The following is a 22,859-nucleotide window of genomic DNA, read 5'->3' as shown; positions in this document are numbered from 1 at the left end:
GTTTGCACCTGAGATTTGGAGCCAAATTACAGGGGGGTAAAAATGACTTTGTTAAATATAAACGAACAGAAAAGTGAATTGGATAGTTAAGTGCTAGTCTTTATTGATCAGATGCAACTGGAAAAAATGTGTCTTAAGATTTTAAAAAAAATACATTTTTAAATAAATAAATAAATGAAGTTCTTATCTTGGCAACGTGCATGAAATTATATGTGGATTCAGTTGTGTGTCCAGCACAGTTTGTGAGATTGCGGCCTATGTAGTGTATCTGAAATGTCACTTCTGAGGATGCTGTCTCAGAAGGTATTCTGCCTATGTAGATCATAGATAGCAAGGTTTGCTGACTAATAGAGCTTATGAGACCCGAAAAGCTGACCTTCCCTTCTGCCTCTAGCCAAACACACATCCAGAGATGATATTCGTGTCAACATCAGAGCGCCACAAAGGCTTTTTCAGGGGGACGGTGTTTGTGTGTGAATGTGTGTGTCCTCTATTTGCTTTACAAGTGCAGGTGACGGACACAACGTGGTGACGTGTGTGTCGCTGTTAGTTAGTGTGGAGCAGGACGGCAGCTGTGAGTGTCCTCATGGTGTCCTCTTCAGCCCACGCTTGGCTTTTGTACAATAACTGTTCAGCTGGTGTCAGCACTTATGGTACCTGCACAAGTGTGTGTGTGTGTGTGTGTGTGTGTGTGTGTGTGTGTGTGTGTGTGTGTGTGTGTGTGTGTGTGTGTGTGTGTGTGTGTGTGTGTGATGGGTAGGTTTAAGGGCAGGGGCAGTGTAGGGGGATAGAAAATATGGGTTGTACAGTATAAAACCATTACGCCTATGGAATGTCCCCACATTTCACAAAAACAAAAGTGTGTGTGTGTGAGGCTCTGCTGTCTTCGTAGGGAACACCTGTCAAACATAGAAACCCTGCATTGTGTGGAGGCAAACCTCACGATGCCAGAGAGGTAAATAGCTAATAAAATTACTAAATTAAGTTTTATTTGACAAATAAAATTATAGTGTTAAAGGGGCCATGAACTCCATGGTTTTATAGTGTTTCCTGGGTTGCCCTTATGTTAGTATGATTTTTTACATAAAAAACTCATAATTTAGAAATAAAAGGCATTTTAGACCTCTGATTAAAGGGTTAGTTCACCCAAAAAATGAAATTTATGTCATTAATCATGAATAATGAATCAATACGCTGATTCATAACCGTTCAAATCTTTTGATTGAAAACAAACCCGGAAGAGTAGACAATGCTGAATAAAGTCGTAGTTTTTGTTATTTTTGGACCCAAATGTATTTTGGATGCTTCAAGAGACTCTAATTAACCCACTGATGTCTCATATGGACTACTGTGATGATGTTTTTATTCCCTTTCTGGACATGGACAGTATAGTGTGCATACACTTGCATACGCTCTCGGACTAAATATAAAATATCTTAAACTGTGTGTGAAGATGAACGGAGGTCTTACGGGTGTGGAGCGACATTAGGGAGAGGAGTTAATGACAGACATTTCATTTTTGGGTGAACTAACCCTTTAACGCTCTATTATAAAGGACGTGTCTGCTGTGATTGGCTGCTGTGAGACTTCAGTGTAAACGCCCACTGCTGCGATTGGCTGGCATATATGCATATGAAATAGCTAGTATTACATGAGGAACTCTCTCGAAAACTTTTAGCACATTTTTACTATTACAAATAGCAAACACAAATAAATAATGCTCAACGGAGACATTCACAGTGATGAGACTAAATAAGCTCATTCCTAGCATTAGGATTCTTTGGAAGGTGATGTTATTTCAACCTGTCCTCCAAAAAAATACAACTCTATAGTTCGTTTTTCCAGCACCTTATTATGACCTATATTCACGTTTTCAAGTCATGCGCCCTCTAGCTGGCGTAAAAATAATGACAGTGTCGTGATACCGTCATGAAATCAAAATGTGTGTTTATTTTAATGCAATATGTGGATTTTTTACCACCATTTGTCATATTTCCATTTAGCAAAAAATTTTTTTTACATTTACAACTACCCCTACCCCATCCCTAAACCTACCCAGAGATTTATAGAGCATACACACTTTATGAGCACATGTGTTCCCTGGGATCGAACTCACGATCGTATGATCACATGCTGTTGTTTAGTGCAATGCTTTACCAACTGAGCTATGCAAAAGCTGAAATATTACGCAGATAACAGGGAAAAATGCTTTACAATGAAAGTGTCCTGCTGTCGATAGGAGCACAACTTTAGTGAACGCTCCTATGGGTCGCATTTCATGAGTCTGAGTTTCATCCTGTCTGAGTTTCTGAATTAAACAAACTGAGAGGTTTTCAAGAGAAAGTGCCTTTTACATTGTCTGAGCAGATATGTAGATTAGCGTTGGATTTCTACACCCACTCCACTTCTCTGTGTTTGTCATGTTTACTTGCCATCAGACCCATTATCCTGTTTATTCTCGTCCACTTCTGCTCGTCTCAAAAGAGTTTCAATTAAACTCAGACAAATCGCTGCTTCAGTCAACTGGAGTGAATTAGAGAGGCTGATCAGGCAGATGAGAGGAATAAGAAAGGAATCATGCGAATAAAGCTCGGATGTTCATTTCAGTGTGAGGGAAAAAGATATGTTTGACAGTATGTTTGATAAAACTGTTTAATAAAATAACTTGAAATATCGGTTTCCTATTTAGATGTTATTTATTTCTGTGATATAATTTACTCCAGTCTTCAGCGTCACATGATCCTTCAGAAATCATTCTAAAATGAGGATTTCTGATTATTATTAATGTCAGAAACAGTTGTGCTCCTTCCATATTTTTTTGCAAACTGTGATACATTTTTGTATACTGTACAAACCATATTTTCTATCCCCCTACACTGCCTCTGCCCCTAAACCTACCTAACACACACACACACACACACACACACACACACACACACACACACACACACACACACACACACACACACACACACACACACACACACACACAACGAATAGACAAAAGCTGAAAGTTTTGAATTCCAGTCACTGTCTTCCTCCGGTTGTGTGTGTGTGTGTGTGTGTGTGTGTGTGTGTGTGTGTGTGTGTGTGTGTGTGTGTGTGTGTGTGTGTGTGTGTGTGTGTGTGCCCATCTGTTATTGTGTGTGTTCTGACTCAGTGGCTGTAGTGATTGGGTTTAATCCCAGCTGAGCGCTGAGGAGTGAATGAAGGGCTTAGAGTCGCCGCTTCACAGCCTCGCCGCTCACACACTCTCGAAACTTCTGAGACTTGGACGCTGGTGCATCTGATCCTGTGAACTTTGGTTTGGGCCAAACGGTAACACTTTATTTTAAGGTTCAGTTATTAACTATTAACTAGTTGCTTATGATCATGCATATTACTAGGATATTGTCTGTTTATTAGCACTTATAAAGCTCATATTAATGCCTTATTCTGCATGACCTTATTCTACATCCCTTAATCCGACCCAATACCTAAACTTAACCGCTACAAAAACTACCTTACTAACTATTAATAAGCAGTAAATTAGGAGTTTATTGAGGAAAAAGTCGTAGTTAATAATGAATACGTGATCCTCATACTAAAGTGTTACTGGCAAAACTAACTCTGACACTCACAGAGGAAGATTTTATTTCTCTGAGATTGCTCTTTCATACACTGACAAAATGGTGTCGGATATGAAACATTTTTCACTCATAAATTTCAAGTAACTTAATGCAAAGAAATGGCAAATAACACATTGAATTAAACATTACATTTTGCAACCGGAAAGACGATATTTCTCTTATTAATGGTGTAAAGCCTTGCTGTTGAACAATACAGAATTAAACATGCAGTGTGGTGCATACTATTTCACACAATACTACATACTTTTTCCATCCATCCATCCATCCATCCATCCCTCAGTCCATCCATCCGTCCATTCCTCAATCCATCCATCCATCCATCCATCCCTCAGTCCATCCATCCGTCCGTCCATCCCTCCATCCATCCATCCATCCATCCATCCATCCATCCATCCATCCATCCATCCATCCATACATCCATCCATACATCCATACATCCATCCCTCAGTCCATCCCTCAGTCCATCCATCCATCCATCCATCATCCCTCAGTCCATCCATCCATCCATCCATCAGTCCATCCATCCATCCATCCATCCATCCATCCATCCATCCATCCATCCCTCAGTCCATCCATCCATCCATCCATCCATCCATCTATCTACTTAATATTTATTTTTTCAAAAAGTAACAAAATTACAATCCTGTATACTGTGTTGTATGCTATGCACAGCCAGTGTGTGTTTGTTCTCTTTGACTGCTTATGTGAGTGATTATAGTTGCCCTTTGAGATACTGGGAAACAGCAGTTATGAATATTAAGGTTTTTCATTTTTACAGCTCTTGGAAAGGATTTTATATTCCTAGAATATGAGAGAGAGAGAGAGAGAGAGAGAGAGAGAGAGAGGGAGAGAGGGAGAGAGGGAGAGAGAGAGAGAGAGAGAGAGAGAGAGAGAGAGAGAGAGAGAGAGAGAGAGAGAGAGGGAGAGAGAGGGAGAGGGCAAGCTAAGAGAGAAAAGGAAATGAAATGGGGGAAATATTATGGGAGAGAGGAAAAGATCTATCTGTCATTGCCTGTGTTGTTTATAAGCCGTGTGTTTTGTCCATCGATGTCAGGACACAAACAGTGCTGAAGTTTCATTGGGGTTCGTTTAAATCCCTGCAATAGTGATCGTGAAACTTGAGCAATTACACCAAATACTGTCCGACAGAGAGAGATAGAGATGGAGCAAAAAAAGAGAAGCTAAAGAAAATGGATAGATAGAAAGGAAGTGAAGGCAATAAGAGGAAGACAGTACAAAACAATACGTCTCAGAGATTGAATTGCTGTGACACAGAGATGAGAGACACGATTACTGATCAGAGATAACGAAGCCATATTGAATTTTCACTCCGCAGTTTCGCTGATTTTTTAAATGCCGCCGTGCTGTCTGCAAACTCCTAAACACTGCCTTAATTAATGTAAAATATGAAATGGTATTCATGAGAGATGGATGAAAAGATGAAAACTGAAGTGTTATTTTTATGACAATTAAGCTTGTCCAATGACTGCTGTAATGCGGTTTTATTAGTATAAACTTGATAATGACAAATTATGTAAATAGTGGAGTATATGTGTATGTCATTTTTTTAACTGAATTTATTAAATGTTTAATATATATATATATATATATATATATATATATATATATATATATATATATATATATATATATATATATATATATATATATATATATATATATATATATTTAACAAAATTAAAATAAAATATAATTTCCTATTTTTTTTCTTTCAATGTTAGGGTGAAATAAGACTCAAACAAACCCCTCAATTTGAATTATAGTGGGTTATGATAGTATTTTTTTTAACTCAAATGTACATTATGAATATTTTTCTTCATCTTTGCAGTTTTGCTTACATTAGTTGAGGGATGAAGATATTATTAAATGTTTAATGGAAAATGAACGTGCATTGATGTGATGTGTGCACAGGATCAATTCTGATCATAGGAGGGCAAACTAAACATACTTGACAAATTTGCTCTCTACTGTAAATATTGCACCAATCAGAGGTGTCATGGCTGTTTAACTGTGCATATGTGATTAGTGATCATCAATCAGTGATCCAATGGCCTTTCAGAGTTAAATGTCAGCTAATGTAGTCTCGACATTAACAGCGAATGCCCTCAGGTTAACTGTACTGAGCTGATTATATTCAGGCGCAGATTTTATAATGCAGTACAGTCTGTCACACGCAGCTTTGTGTAATCAAGCCCGGTTAACAGATTAATGCCACAGAACTGAGCCTGCATGGTTCCATCCATCCATCAGCATTGTGCCAAGTATAAAGTTTGATGGAGGTGAGATTAGGGTGTGGGGTTATTTTTCAGGGATTGAGTTTGGCCCCTTCGTTCCAGTAAAAATAACTATGAATGCTTCAGCATACCAAGACATTTTTGCCAATGTCATGCTCCCAACTTTGTGGGAACAGTTTGGGGACGGCCAAAAAGTCTTGGATGAGCTAGTTTGAACTTTTTTTAGTTAAAAAATGAGAGTATTCGGAATTTCCTTGGGGTTTTAGATCATTTAAATTCCAATTCCTTACATTTAAATTCTATTTACTAAAGGTTTCTTGCACTATTTTAGGGATGCACGGTATACCGGTACTGGAAAAATGCCGGTCTATATTCTATTTAAAACGGTACGATATCATGATTTTGCACATTTCGGTATATGCTGCTGTTCCGACATTCACCGCTAGATGGCAGCGCGCTACACAAACTGCACTGAAACAACCACCAAATGTGACAACAACATAGACGGACAAAATGGATAAAGCAGTTGAATCTCACTCAAGATGACCAAGACGAATTCATAAAGAGAGGAGTAGAAGTGAAATTTGTAATTACTTTGCTCATTAAACTGATGAAGAACCATCAAACCTAGCCAAGCATCTGTCACTATCCTGACTTTACGACTTCTTAAGAGATCGGCAGGTCAGTGATCATTCAAACCATCTCATTTAGACATTTATTTATTTTTTTTTACACTGATCAACGCACATACAGAGCCTAACATAAGATCGAATATCACAAAATCTCCAGCTTTCGTTTCAACCGATGACATTTAACGTTAGATCTCATAATATTTGCACGCGTACTATTGCATTATTTACATTCGCGTTAGACACAACCGACTGTTCATTTTTAAATAATTCTGTGTATTTGACTGTTTAAGAAAACTTAGTTTGTAATGTGCGTGCTTTAAGTGACAGGTGTGTGTGTGTGTGTGTGAGCCTGTTTATGTGGTTTATGAGGACACAAATTTGTATAACTACATGGGTATTACAGTGGTATTACACTATAAATGTGGTTTATGAGGACATATCAAATGTCCTCATAATTCAAATGGCCTTAAAAACATACTAAATGATGTTTTTTTGAGAAAGTAAAAATGCAGAATGTTTCCTGTGATGGGTAGGTTTAGGGGCAGTGTGTGTGTGTGTGTGTGTGTGTGTGTGTGTGTGTGTGTGTGTGTGTGTGTGTGTGTGTGTGTGTGTGTGTGTGTGATGGGTAGGTTTAGGGGCAGGGGCAGTGTGTGTGTGTGTGTGTGTGTGTGTGTGTGTGTGATGGGTAGGTTTAGGGGCAGGGGCAGTGTAAGGGGATAGAAAGTACGGTTTGTACAGTATAAAAACCATTACGCCTATGGAGAGTCCCTGTAAACCACATAGACCAACATGTGTGTGTGTGTGTGTGTGTGTGTGTGTGTGTGTGTGTGTGTGTGTGTGTGTGTGTGTGTGTGTGTGTGTGTGTGTCGTTGTTATGAGCTCATATCTCCTGTAACACAAAATGCTATAAATTCGCTTGCATGTTCAAATGATTTCCGTTATCCATCCCGAGACGAACGTGAAATGTTGAATCGGATTATGCAGATTGCTTTAGTGTAGTGCGATGTCTTTTGAAACCAGACGCAATGCTAATTTTGAGAGATTTTTGCTGAAATTATTTCTTACAAGAAAGTTTTCAAATGACTGATTTGATGTGATAAGCTTTGCTGATTAATTTACTAATACACAAAGATACTAATACACGTAGATTGTGGTACCGTAACCGTACCGAAGCCAAAATTGTGGTTTCGAGCCATCCCTACACTATTTACTGTATAGTGAAAGCCATAATATTCAATATGTGGAGTTAGAGCAATTAAAAATGTTTTTAAGTAAAAATACATTATAATTTGTATTGCGTGCTTTCTATGACATATCCAGAAGAAAAAAGTTTCCATCTGACCATTCAAAATTAAATTCTCTCTACATATGTGGTTTGCATTTATTTAATTTTATGTTTGCTATTTATTTTTTAGAGTCAGATAAGACAAAAATATATAAATAATCAATAAAATATATACATTTAAATAAATGAAGTCCAGGGGCATCTGTATATCTATAATCCATGTACACAAGTCAAATGCACTACTCTTATTTTATTTTTTTTAACAAGAGCAGCGTGAACATTCAACTAAACTTCCCCTTTTGTGCATCACTGAAGAAAAAGCTTTGAAATAGCATGAGAGTGAGTGAATGACAGAATATATATATTTTTGCGTGAGCTACTGTTTTAATCATGCGTGGGAGTGCGATATTGTTTCCCAGCTTCATTTTTGGACACCGTTGGCCGTATGTAATCAGAGCAGCTCCCACACAGGTGATTCACGCTCTCTCATCTCGATAGATCGCTGCGTTTCGTGAGTCTCCTGGGAAGATTTACCTGATCTCCGTCCAGGCTCACCCACGAACACCTGTCTCAGGCTCAAGGTGCAAAAAATCGCCCACTCATTTCCACCAGAAAGCGGGCAGACTTCCAGACGATCTCCTTCGCTTGACTCTCGACAAAAGAGCCCTCGTAAAAAAAATATCAATTACATACCTTTCATTGACTGCATTCAAAAGCTTTCAAACTGTGGCTTAAACGGCTAATAGGCTTGCTGCAGTAATGTACCTAATGCTAGAGAAATAACAGAGCGAGCGTTGGAGAGGTGAGCCTAATTCAAGGGCAGTTGCGTTTAATGGCTACACCATTAGGAGTAATGCAAACGCCAAATGGCACTCCACTCCAGGGTGCCAATTCAAACGGTATTAAACACTGAGTCTTATTGACCAGGGACATTATCCACATCTATATGCTTTTCATGCATTTTAAGTCACAGTCATGATCCTGATTATAAGCAAGACCTCCGTTTGATTCGAAACAAATTGCTCCAAGGTATTAAGTGTAAAGAAATGTGTGTTGCTGAAGGTGAAGAGTAATTTCTGCACCTGTAGCAGCTCTAAATGTTTGGTTCGATCAATGTTCTGTTCGGTGCCATTAGTGGTGCATAAATACACACTCACTATTTACTGGTCGTCGCTATTGTTTTATAAGAGCCACCTTCACTGCAAAGGATCAAAAGTTACATCCACACATCCCTGGACATACAATATGCAATCCAATAAACGCAAAGGTAGATAGACAGAGGGTATATTTCTAATGTAAACTTTCTCTTTTTTTCTTTTTTAGTGTTTGCCCACGGTAGAAGCAACACACAATATACAGCTCTATTCATGTTACAGAGTCAGCCTGGTCTCATTGGAAAAACGTACCTGTGGCAACGTTTTTGCAAACCTCAAAATACGTACCAATAGGTACATATCGTGACAGTTTCAAAGTGAAATGTCCACTGGGTGGCGCTAAAAGCTTAGTTTTTTTCCGGAACAGATGTGCGTGAATCTGGTTCGGTTGGTTTTTTAACGTACACCCACACTAAACCCTAAACCTACCCGATAGTGTTAACAAAAGCAGATGTGACAAAAATACGATTATATCCATGCCATTTTAGCTTGTGTTTCGAACTTGTCTTTGAGCTCTTTTATCATGACTTGTTTTTCACGGGATTCGTTCCCGAGCTTTCAGCATGGCAAGGTCAAATCTGTACCAGCTGAGCTGTCGAGCTTAATAGGTCAGAAAAGCCGAACATATGGAGCTGGTTAAGTGACGCAAACTCCAAAATGTATTAGTTTACAAATCATGGACTATGGTAAAAAAAAGACAACGATAAAAAATGCTGTTTTACTGCCTCTAGTGTTCATTTCACTTTGAAACTGTCGCGATATGCACCTATTGGTACGTGTTTTGTGGTTCGTTGCCACAGCTACGTATTGCCAATGAGACCAGGTTGCACAGAGTATACAAAACCTAAAAAGACAGGAAGTAAAGAATAAATAAATAATAATAAACCAACAGCCACAGATAAACAGTTACATTAATTTAGAGCATCCTTAAAAATAAGAAAAAAGAAAAAAAGGGACCTAGTTCTCTGATTTTTGATGTTTGTCGTAGGTAAGGTATTACGCTAAAGCACTAGATTACCCATCTATATTTCAAATTTACTTATTTACCAAAATAGTGTTTACAGGACACGTTTTTCAAAGAAAATACCATTAACGGCCCCACTTTATATTAGGTGGCCTTAACTACTATGCACTTACATAAAAAAATAAGTACAATGTACTTTCTGTGTTTAAATTGTATTGCAAAGCACTTTTGCTGATATTGATACGGGTAGAGTTAGGGACAGGTGTGGTTTGTGGGTCAGTTTAAGGGTAGGGTTAGGTGTAAGGGAAGTGTCAAAAGTGTAAATACAAATGTAACTACAGAAATTAATTACAGACGTAATTGCATGCAGGTATTTTTTAAATGTAAGTAAAATGTAAAAGAATGTATGTACACAATAAGTGCATTGTATCAAACTATTAATTAAAATGTTAGTACATAGTAGTTAAGGCCACCTAATATAAAGTGGGTCCCTATTAATTATTCCATCAACAAGAACTATTCTTGGTAAAAAAGCATTCTCATCATATGCACCAAACATCTGGAATGAACTTCAAAATACCTTCAATCCAAAATCACTTCCATCTGTAAAACCTTTTAAAGTCAGCTCTGACTGAACAGGGCACTTGCTTTTAACTAGGTGCCTTTTTTCTTTCTTTCTTTTTTATTTTTTACAACTGTATGTTTGTATTAGCTTACGTTAAGTACAATGACTTGTTTGTGTTCTAGTATGTATAGAGATTAGAGATGTACTGTATATTTTATTTGGTAACACTTTAGTATGAGGATCACGTATTCACTATTAACTACGCCTTTTTCCTCAATAAACTCCTAATTTACTGCTTATTAATAGTTAGTAAGGTAGTTTTTGTAGCGGTTAAGTTTAGGTATTGGGTCGGATTAAGGGATGTAGAATAAGGTCATGCAGAATAAGGCATTAATATGAGCTTTATAAGTGCTAATAAACAGACAATATCCTAGTAATATGCATGATCATAAGCAACTAGTTAATAGTTAATAACTGAACCTTAAAATAAAGTGTTACCGTTTAGTTTCTTGAAACTTTTGGCCTCTAGTCTTGGCTATAGGACTCCCTGGGAGAAGAGTTATTGTAACTTAATGGGACTTTCCTGGTTAAATAAAGGTTAAAATAAATAAATAAAAACCTTTTCAAGTGTAGCGATCTATGATGTCCACATTTTGACAGATGGAGCCTGTGATGACCAAAGTAAAAGGACAATAAACAGCTGTATTGTATCTTTTTTGAACAAACTGCGTTAAGATTCAATAAGTACAAAGCTGGGGTCATATCGAAGTGTAGTCCAAGAAGATCTAAACTTTCTTTTTAACCGTATTTTTTTCAGCATTAGATTTATATGCCAAAATGAGTTTTTACGTGCATATGAAACACACTTTATGGCGGTTATATGCACGTAACCCAAACCACTAATCCTACACAAGGGTTGACAATGCATATCAAATGCATGTAAAAACATTTTTTATAAATCGCTTGATAAATACAACTCGTGTTATAGATATGCATTTCCTGAGAACATGTTAAGAGCACAATCATTTATTTTTTTAAAGATTTTTTTACAGTGTAAGGCCACCTAATATAAAGTGTGTCTGTTTTTAATGTTTTTATGAGTTATATCAGTATTGACTGCATGATCATTTCACTTTATTATTTACTGCGATGCGAAACACAAAATAAAGCTGGCGAGTATCACTGATCTATACACTGCAAAAAAAAAAAAGTTGTTTTTTGTTGGTTTAACTTAAAAAAGTAAGTAACCTGGTTGCCTTAAAATTTTGAGTTTATAGAAATTAAAAATTTGAGTTGATACAATGAGGGACATTTGTTTAATAAATAGAAACTCAAAATATTATTGTATCTGAACCACATAAAAAATTTGAGAAATCACGAAAATAGCACAATTTGGCTGCGTCATCACAAATAAAACGCACACAATTACCCAATATGCTTACAAAATCTTTTAATAATATTTTAAATAAAGGTTGTCGAATCTAAAAAAAAAATTCATTGCTTTAACTCAAAATTTAAATTTCAAAGAACGCAAAATTTTAAGCCAACCAGGTAACTTATTTTCTAAATAATTTGTTTACAGTGTAGTGAAAGCTGCCATGTTTGATTCATGGGGAAAGAGTGAAATGGAACAGTTGGTTGTAATGTGTGCATGTATCTTTTATGGATCATCTGTCCCAGAATGCACCTGTGTTTAATTTCTTTAATTCCTTCTCCTGTAAATCCAGTTCAAATTCCAATACCACTTCCTGTAAGATGTGGCCAATTCACAACACTCGTATAGTGAAAGAGTGCCAATTCTTCCGTTCTGCTATTTTAAGCCACGTTTCCCTGAGCTATGAGTAATGTTTGGGAACGAAATATAATGTCTGGGTGTTCTTCCAATGGGCTCTGGTTAGAAGAACATCCTGTTCAAGACACAGCCTGAACAGTTCTAGCAATTATTAGTGGAAAAACTTCCAGAAACGTTCCCCGGTTTGTATCTGGTCAAATGCACCGATCCTGTCTGAAGCTGTCAGGTGCTCTGTTCTCCTGAAGTGAGAATCGCTCCAGATGGGGCGAGCATCTTTTACATCGTCTTAATTGCATCAGCTACTTTTAAAATTTGCATGGTGCACATTTAACCAATTACTAGAGCTGATGCAGTCAATATGCAGCCAATTAAACACATGCTTCATTTAGACGGCATCGTGTGGAAACTGGAATCACGTCTGTTGTTGCGACTCGAAATTTCCTGCATCCTCGCTTTAAATCGAACCCAGGCTGCCTCCTAATTTGCATACTATGCATACTTAGTAGTATGCAAAATGAACATTAGTGCATCTTAAATCACAATATTTGCCGTGCTATTTTTCCAGACGTGCATCCCGTCATGGGGTTTGGACTAATAGCGACCATAACTCTTTTGTGACCGTTCTTTAGTGTTTTCTTCAGCTGTGGAAAAGTGAAGCATGTGTTATGGGATAATATCACCCACAATCCTTTGTGCAATGATTTTTATTTTGTGTAAAATGTTTCTGTCAGGAATTTTTTTTAAAGCAGTTTTTAAATATGTCAACCCAAAACTGAATAATGAATTTAAAGGTAACACTTTTAGTATAGGGAACACATATTCACTATTAACTATGACTTTTTCCTCAATAAACTCCTAATTTACTGCTTATTAATAGTTAGTAAGGTAGTTTTTGTAGCGGTTAAGTTTAGGTATTGGGTCGGATTAAGGGATGTAGAATAAGGTCATGCAGAATAAGGCATTAATATGTGCCTTATAAGTGCTAATAAACAGACAATATCATAGTAATATGCATGATCATAAGCAACTAGTTAATAGTTAATAACTGAACCTTAAAATAAAGTGTTTCCATAAAGGCTAAGTATAATATTTTGTCCAATACTGTCACATATTAAAGCACACACCTCGCCGTCCATCATTAGTGAAGAAGCACAGTAAATTGGGATGCAGTCTGCGAAATGAATCAGATTTCTGTGAAACATCTGCCACGCTGACTTTCTGGGAAAAGTTTCCTGACATATTGAGCAGGTCTGAAGTGAATTATCGCCATTAACACAGAGGAGTGGGTTGATGGATGGAGCTTTTCAATGATGATGATGACGCATGTAATGAATCTATAACATGCTGAGCGGCCCACGTATCCTGAGAACTGTGTCAGTTTATCCTGCGTTACAAACAATACATAAAGCAGTTTACATAAGATTTGCAGGATTTCAGTTTTTACACTTATTTGTAAAGCTGTTTTTCCTGTTGCACCTTGAAATGAAGTACATTTCCAGAAAATAACTATGATGCATGCTGTTTTATATTAAAGGTGGGGTCTGTGTTATTTCAAAACCGTTTTAGAAAAAAGACTCGGGCCAAGTGGAATAACAAACTTGTAGCCAATCAGCAGGTAAGGGGCGTGTCTACTAATGATGTTGAGAAGAGCGCTCGCTCTCGCTCTGTGCACGTCATTCAAAACACACGAGTCACACATGATGGACATTAGCCGAGAACTAGCCTAATATATGCTGGCTTTTGCTTGAATATGTCCATTTGCGATCGTATTGTGGCTCACTTCAGCGATGATAAAGACCCGTTCATTTCCACACCGTATGAGCATCTACATCTCCTCACTGTCTGTTTCAAGATCAGCTTACAAAATGTGTCCGACAAGTAAGATACTATACTCCTAATATATGTTTGTTTCCTCTTTTCAAGATCTATAATATAACCCTAATCTGGTCATAATTGTAATATGTCATTAGCTGGACTGTCGGCTCGTGTTCTATCGAGTTGTTCATGAGAACGGGTTGTGTTTTGTGATCGCTATAACTACATTATTTAACTATAACTAAATTATTTATTTATTTTTAAAAACTGAGAATGAAACCATTTGTGTTTCACATTCTCTCTGGGAAAAGAAAGCATCGCTACAACTTCTGAAAGTGACCAGCTGTGTTTTAGCAAACATTTGTGTCACAAATTGTTCACGTTTTGGTGTGTGGGTGTCAAACAGCGCGAGACTGCAAATTATTGCATTTAATAACTCTTTTTAACGTCAAGCGAGTCACATAAATAACAGGAATGGGCCCAGTCTAGTCTCTGCCCATTGTGTGACCTAAAACATACATTTTTCACAATGTTAAAGTAGCCTATTAAAATCATTCAGATATTGCAAGCCATTGCGATATGCATATTTGCAATATTTTGATAATTTCTGTATATTGCGCAGCCCTAATATGTGTTCCTAGCCTGGATGCCAGCCGAACTTAGCTCCGCCCACAAATTTTAAGGTCGGGCAGTTCGGTCTGGCCTCGCTCCATAGTGGAGTAATTATCCCCGAACAGAAACTCTTCTGACCAATGAGATCATCAGGGCGGGCTTTAGCCGATGACGGACAGATGATCAACAGTACCGTAATCATCACGTCATCAAAGGGGCTTGGGTTATATTTGATCAAATCCTAAACGGAGAGCTTGTTCGTATCTGCATCACCTTCACTATTTCTCTCAGAAATGATGATCATGTTGGGTAAGTACTCTGTGTATCAATAAATTATATTGTTTTTTTACAACACCGGCAAAGATTGTGTATTCCAGCGCACGTAAAGACAGGGTTGCCAAGTTTTTACAACAAAACCCGCCAACTACTAGCCTTAAATAGCTTCTCGAGGGGTTCTCTGGGGAAAAAATTGCGTTTAGGGGTAAAATGTGTGTTATTTTGGCAAGGTTGCTGCTAAAATTCGCACTCATGGGTCTATATATCACGTAATAGTCGCTTCAACCCGCGGACATAGAAAACAACCCGCAGAAAATAACGCGGACTTGGCAACACAGGGCAGTTGAGCTCTGTTGATGTCGCTTCGTTGCTCCGATTGGTTGTAGGTCTGTCCAATCGAGGTCTTTCCTGGTTGGGTTGAAACGCCCCATAATCACAGCCCAATGGAGCATCAGACTCATATTCTGACTAGAGCTGAGTATGACCACGCCAGGCTAATGTGTTCCTCCTTTTTGTGTAAAGAGTACTTGTGTAGTTGACAAATACTTTTGCATTTTCTGCAGTGTTAAGTGCTAAACTCTATAATGTTTTCTCATTCATTTATAATTATTATGCATGCAGCATGAGTTTATATTAATTGAGAAATTTCATGGAATATTTGTACTTTTTACAAAATGCATTTCTCACACCCTCGACTCATTTCGAATTGAGCTAGTGAGCAAAACTGTGACAGGCTTCATCGTTTTGAGTCACTTTGATCCAGAAACACTTTTTGAGATTTAACTCTGCAATAGTTTGAAGTGGAACCATAATAATAATCATATCATTTTACTGAAGAGCATAAACGTTTGGGTCAAAGTGACTCAAATAATGGGCCAGGTCACAAATCATGAAAAAAACGCTTGCATGACCTAAACTTTTACTTAACAACATTTTTTTATACACTATCTTGAATCTGATTTAAAGCAAACTGATGTTTTGGATTTCAGACTCGATTCTTGTACCCATGATCCTTCACCTTTGACCTCTGTGTCTTCTCTGTCTTTCAGAGGTTGGCTGGAGAGGCTGAAAAAATCCAACGAGAGCATTCATGGCAAGATGGAATCAAAGTAAGGTCAAAGTTCAACTGTCTTTAGATTTGATGCTACAAACATTTACTTTTTTAACTTACTCTCAAATTTAACTTTTAAATGAAAAGATGGATGGATAGACAGATGGATGGATGTATCGACAGATAAATGATAGATGGATGATGGATAGATGGACGTATAGACGGATGGTTAGACATATATACAGATAAATGATAGATGGATGATGGATAGATGGACGTATAGACGGATGGTTAGACATATATACAGATAAATGATAGATGGATGATGGATAGATGGACGTATAGACGGATGGTTAGACATATATACAGATAAATGATAGACAGATGGACAGACACATGGACGGATGGATACACAGATAAATGATAGACTGTTGGATGAATGGATGGATCTATGGATAGACATATGGATGGATGGATGGATGGATGGATGGATGGATGGATGGATGGATGGATGGATGGACAGATAGATTATCTATGAATAGATGAATGGATGGATGGATGGATGGATGGACAGATAGATTATCTATGAATAGATGAATGGATGGATGTATTGATGGATGTATGGATAGACAGATGGATGGATGGAGGGATGGATCTATGGATAGACATATGGATGGACAGATGGATAGACATATAGACAGAGAAATAAATTAAAGGATGGATTTATAGACAGATGGATAGATGTATCTACAGATAAACGATAGAAAGATGAACGGACACATGGACGGATGGATACACAGATACATGATAGACTGTTGGATGAATGGATGGATCTATGGATATTCATATGGATGGATGGATGGATGGATGGATGGATGGATGGATGGATGGATGAATGGATAGACATATGGATGTATGTATGCATGTATGTATGTATGTATGGATTGATAGACGGATAAATGATGGATGGATGAATCTATGGATGGATGGATGGATGGATGGATATATGGATGGATGAATCTATGGATGGATGGATGGATGGATGGATGGATGGATGGATGGATATATGGATGGATGATCAGAGTAATGATAGACGGGTGGATGGATGGATGGATATATTTTCAAAATATTCTGTAAATGAACATAAAAAGGGTTAAAAATGGAGTGAATGATGGGGCTAACGGCGGAGCACGGGTGGTGAACTGGACCGATGGCTACACAAACAGACACCAGACCAATGCGGTACATACGAGGACACACACATACACATGACACACAGACATGACACACACACACTCTGCTGTGTGATGTTGGCTGTCTCCAGGGAAACCGTGCTTGCTGTCATGCTACACTTCCCACAAATGGATTTTTAACCCCGTTGCTCCCGCGGGATATTTGAGAAAGGGCTCTAAAGCTAATAATTATGAGACCTCCTCTCTGAGAGAGCCCATCTCTATTCATGGATGCTTAGCCACTAAAGTCACCAGTGAAGGGGTGGGCGATAGAGGACAGCCACTGTCTGTCACCCTAATGCGTCTGACTTACACACACACACACACACACACACACACACACACACACACACTGCCCCTAAACCTACCCATCACAGGAAACATTCTGCATTTTTACTTTCTCATAAAAACTCCTCCTGTGTGATTTATAAGCCTTTTGAAAAGTGGGGCCATGGGTAATGTCCTCATATTTCACCCTCTCCTGTAATACCTGTGTCATACCCATGGCATTATACACATTTGTGTCCTCATATGTCACAAAAACAGACGTGTGCATTACCAACCTGTATCATAAAGATTATTTCTAACCTTGTTCCAGAAGATTTTCTATAGCCATGGTTGTCTTCAGATGTGGTTATTTCTATATTCCAAATCTTTCATCGCTCTGAGGACTCACTTAAGTTACTTTGTCCTGTTTCTCCTAACATGTATTTGGAGAAAGGAAAATAGACTCAAATGAGTGAACATTTGTCATACGGTCAGAGTATGGAGCTGAAGAGTGAATGTGGAGAGCAGCTCAGATCCATCGAGAGTCGACATGAAATGTAATGCTGACTTCACGTGCTATCGGAAGTTTCCTACTTCCCACTTCAGAAGTCGTGATTACGAGCTTGTTGTGTTCAGGCGCTTTGTTGTCAGAAAGAATGGAGGACGCCAGGTTCATACTTTTGTGCGTCTTTGGAAAATGTTATTTTAACGCTATAACCATTTCAGTCATTTCCCGGTCCCAGCAATTCATAGACTCACTGGCAAACACAGCAGCACAACACGAAAGCATATCGTTTATAATCACATTCATAATAAAGGCATAATGTAGACAATAAAGGCTGCTTAAAGACTCAAATGGCAATAGTTTTCAGCGTACATGATCCTTTTGTATAGCTGCTTTTACCACACTATCTAGATCGTCAGCTGGCTCACTATTCTGGAAAGATGGTCAACTAGATGTGATTTTCGATGTGTTTAAAATACACAATATGCTTCAAATGAGTATTAGTTTGTGTAAATATGTACTACGTTAACGACAAGACAATGAAATTGTTGTGGAAAAAAAACTAATAAAACACCTGCCACAGCAGAAATTCATCTCCCATCCGCCACTCCCATATCGCCCATCTCTAGAACTTGGCTATCAAAGTAATTTCCGAACTTCCCCGTGGTAAACACGATATCAGACGGCGTTCATGTGCAATTTTTACCTCGGAAACCCGTATTTACGATAATTCTGATAGCACGTGAAGGCAGCATAAGATGCGTTTGTCCCTAAAGTGTTGCCAGTGTTTCCAGCACACACACACACACACACACACACACACACACACACATGTAGTTTTGCAGTTGTTGTTTTTTTATGTTAAAGGTCGGTACTGTGACTTATTTCAAGTGTGTCTTTCTTTTTCGATGTTTCAATGCCGTGGTCATTTAGAAGTCTCTCTCTCTCAAAGTGGAACGACACACACACACACACACACACACACACACACACACACACACTCTCTCTCTCTCTCTCCCTCCTCTTTCTCCTCTTTCTCCGCCCCCCCTCTCTCTCTCTCTCTCTCCTCTTTCTCCGCCCCTCTCCCCCTATCTCTCTCCCCTCTCTCTCTCTCTCTCTCTCTCTCTCGCTCTCTCTCTTCTCTCTCTCTCTCTCTCTCTCTCTCTCTCTCTCTCCTCTCTCTCTCTCTCTCTCCTCTTTCTCCGCCCCCCTCTCTCTCTCTCTCTCTCTCTCTCTCTCCTCTTTCTCCGCCCCTCTCCCCCTATCTCTCTCTCTCTCTCTCTCTCTCTCTCTCTCTCTCTCTCTCTCTCTCTCTCTCTCTCTCTCTCTCTCTCTCCTCTCTCTCTCTCTCTCTCTCTCTCTCTCTCTCTCTCCTCTTTCTCCGCCCCTCTCCCCCTATCTCTCTCTTTCCCCTCACACCTCCTCTTATCTGTCCTCGTTTCTAATCAGGCGTGAAAACAGTTTGAAAATATCATATTGTTGCAAATACTGCAATTGAATCCTAATGGCGTGCGGACATTAATAATGTATTGCGGGGCTGATTTCATTTGCCTTTATAATTAGGCCAGGTAATGAAGCACTGTAGGGGCCAAACCAATTCCGCGTCTTCACGGGCGAGGGGCGGGGCGAGAGGCCTCTCTCCATTTGTCGATTTTTACATTCGGAACAGTTTCGCTCTCTCTTTTGGAGCGACGCTGTAATTAGATTAGTCTCACATGCTCTTTAGCACATCAGGAGCGCAGAAAGGACGAGTCTCAGAGCGACGGATGGAGTAAATATGAGAGACGGCGAGAAAAAGAGGCACGCGGATCAGATACAAAAGAGTAACGGCTGGAGAAGCTGGAATGAGGAGTTAAGCTGCACTCATTTATGAACTAACCACAGAAAGTCAAAGACAGGGTTTTTTACTCAAGCTTTAAAAAATATTTAAAGGAACTGTATGTAAGAAATGTATTTGAATTAATCATAAAATGGCTCTGAAATGTCACTAGACATTAAAGATTTAGTTCACCCAAAAATGAAAATGATTTCATGAATTACTCGCCCTCATGTCATTGGACACCCGTCAGACCTTCGTTCATCTTCAGAACACAAATGAAGATATTTTAGTGTAAAGCTGAGAAAGGCTTCAGATAGGCCTCCATTGGCATTCAGTCCATTCCCACTCACAGGACCCATAAAGGCCCTAAACACATCGACACACAGCCCATCTCACTACAGCGGCTGCACAATAATGTTACGAATCAACGAGAATAGTTTTTGTGCGCAAAAAACCCCCAAAATAACGACTTTATCCGCCAATTTATTGTCCTCCGTGTAGGTCTCGGACGTGATCTCACACGATAGCGGCTCCTCCTCTTCCGGGTCTTGTATTGAACGGTGGATCTGTGCGGTCATATTCTCGCGCATGCGTCGAGTTAACGTCAATAACTTAGTGGATAAAGTCGTTATTCTTACGAGTTCACACTTACATTAATTAAATAGAGTAAAGATTATGCGTATTTGACGTGCTCCAGGCTCGGAAATTTAGCCTGCCCAGAGTACTCCCCAGATCCGGGTTGCCAGATCTGCTCTAGTTACCGCAGCTGCAGATCTACAAACGTTCTTCTGATCCTGCAGCCAATCTGGCAACCTCGAGTCAGGGGGAGGGGGATACACCGCTCTACAGTCATTAGAAAGTAATTGCAGTACCAGTTTGGCCACAATCTTACATACACTTGCTTTAATTAATTACTATGTTTTTCTCTCGCTGTTAGTTACTAATTTATTCTCAATTTTATTACATAATGTATTAGTTGTAAATGTAGCCAGGCTACTGTATTTTAGTAATATTTATATACATTTTGACTTAATTGATATTAAGCAATATTAGTTTAAGGTTTAGTATATCTGCCATGTAATGTTTATATTTAGCTTTTATATTTTATATTGAACATTTTATAATTATTTATTTTATTTAAAAAAATGGTATTATATTTGTATTTAACTTTTTAATTGTAATTTGTTTTATTAATACATTAATTAATATGAATGTTTTTATTATTTTTTATATTTGTAAATTATTATATTATATTATAATAATTTACAAATATAAAAAATAATTAAAAAAATATTTGTAAATTATTATATTATATTATAATAATTTACAAATATAAAAAATAATTTAAAAAAAATATTTTATATTTAACATCTAAATACATATACATATTTAACATGTTATATGTGTTTGTATATTTAACATTTTAATTAATGTGTTATTATAAATAAATTAATATTAATCTATTATTATTAAAATAATAAAAATAAAGTTTTTCATTTAAAATCTATATTTTTTTGATTACAGCTTTATTAAAAATAAAGAAAATTTAAAACTTTTAATTTTAATATTAATATTAGTTCAAATTTGAGCAAATTTGCTATTTTGTATTATTTTAATGCTTATATTTAGTTTTAATTTATTTATATTTAACATTTTTATATTTATGTAAATATTTATATTAAAAATATGAATGTATATTAATTTATTTTATTAAAATAAGTTTTTAATTTAAATTAAAATGGCATTTAATTTAAATGTCTATTTAATTTGATTATAGCTTTATTACAAATAACAGAAATTGATGATATTATTATTGAACAATAACAAAAGATTCACTCTAGTGACATCTGCAGATAAAATATAAAAATGCAAGTTAAAATGATCGCTTATTACTGAGATAAAGTATTTGGCTGATCATGTGATCTCAACATAATTTTGCCGCATTAAATATATATATTCAGTGTGGCGGTAGCTTATAGTGTTGGAGAGAATTGGCTGTATTATTTAATATAATATATAGAGTATTAAATATGAGTTACACTTTATTTTAAGATGATGTACATTGTACTTACTCAAATAAGCAGAGGCTAACACTTTATTTTACACTGCCCTTATTACATATGTGACATGTACTTACCAAAATAATAACAACCGTAAATTATGCATAATTACATGCAACTAACCCTCAACCAAACCCTAACCCTGTAGTAAACACATGTAGATACTTACATGGTAACCCATAAGGGAGCGCATATTCACTATTAACTATGAATTTTGCCTCAATAAACTCCTAATTTATTGCTTTTTAATAGTTAGTGAGGTTGTTGTTAAATTAAAATTGTACACTGTAAAAAATTATATGATCAATAAGTTGTGACAATATACATTGTTTTTTACATTGTTTTAACTCCTCAAAATAAGTTAAGAATTGTTAAACTTGTTTTTATTAGTTATACAATATCATTTTTTAAAGTCAGTTTAACATAATTTAAGTTGAAATAACTTAAACATCCAAGTTGATTGTACTGCAAAAGTTTTTTTTTTTTTTTTTTTTTTACAGCACTTATAGAGTTACGGTTAGGGTTGGTTTAGGGATAGCTACTTGTAACTGTTTTAACTATATTAAATACACCTGATGTGTAACTACGTCACTTAAAATAAAGGGTTACCAAATATGGGTTAGACTTTATTTTAGGTTGTCATTGCTAAAGTGTTTTAATATATTAAAGTACTGAGTAATGTACTTAGGGTTAGGGTTTGGTTGAGGGTTCGTTGCGTGTAATTATGCGTCATTTACTGTGATTACTATGGTGAGTACAAGTCACGTGTGTAACAAGGACTCTGTAAGTGTTACTGAAATATGACATAATTGGCATTTGCTTTCTTGCTTGTTTTCTCAGTCAGCGGCTCTTTTAATGTAGAGGTCACAGCTCAAGCCGTAACACAAAGGAAACACATAACCCGGCAGCCGCGTCTGTTTGCTTAAGTGTATTCCCGTAAGTGCCG

At 37.3% G+C, this 22,859-nt stretch overlaps 1 protein-coding gene across 2 annotated transcripts in view; it reads left to right on the top strand.

The window, feature by feature from the left end:
- cacna2d2a (calcium channel, voltage-dependent, alpha 2/delta subunit 2a) overlaps positions 1-22,859 on the top strand; it is a 320,181-nt gene that overhangs the window by 143,133 nt on the left and 154,189 nt on the right. For both annotated transcript variants that reach the window (XM_067460456.1, XM_067460455.1), the window contains exon 4: positions 16,029-16,088. In XM_067460456.1, the coding sequence (XP_067316557.1) occupies positions 16,029-16,088 (60 nt within the window). The remainder of the gene's footprint in view (positions 1-16,028; positions 16,089-22,859) is intronic.

The sequence above is a fragment of the Pseudorasbora parva genome, chromosome 12 (genome assembly GCF_024679245.1).
Source record: "Pseudorasbora parva isolate DD20220531a chromosome 12, ASM2467924v1, whole genome shotgun sequence".
Classification (NCBI taxonomy): Eukaryota; Metazoa; Chordata; class Actinopteri; order Cypriniformes; family Gobionidae; genus Pseudorasbora; species Pseudorasbora parva.
Note: the sequence above shows the minus strand (reverse complement) of the source record. Positions and strands in the feature narration are given on the sequence as shown.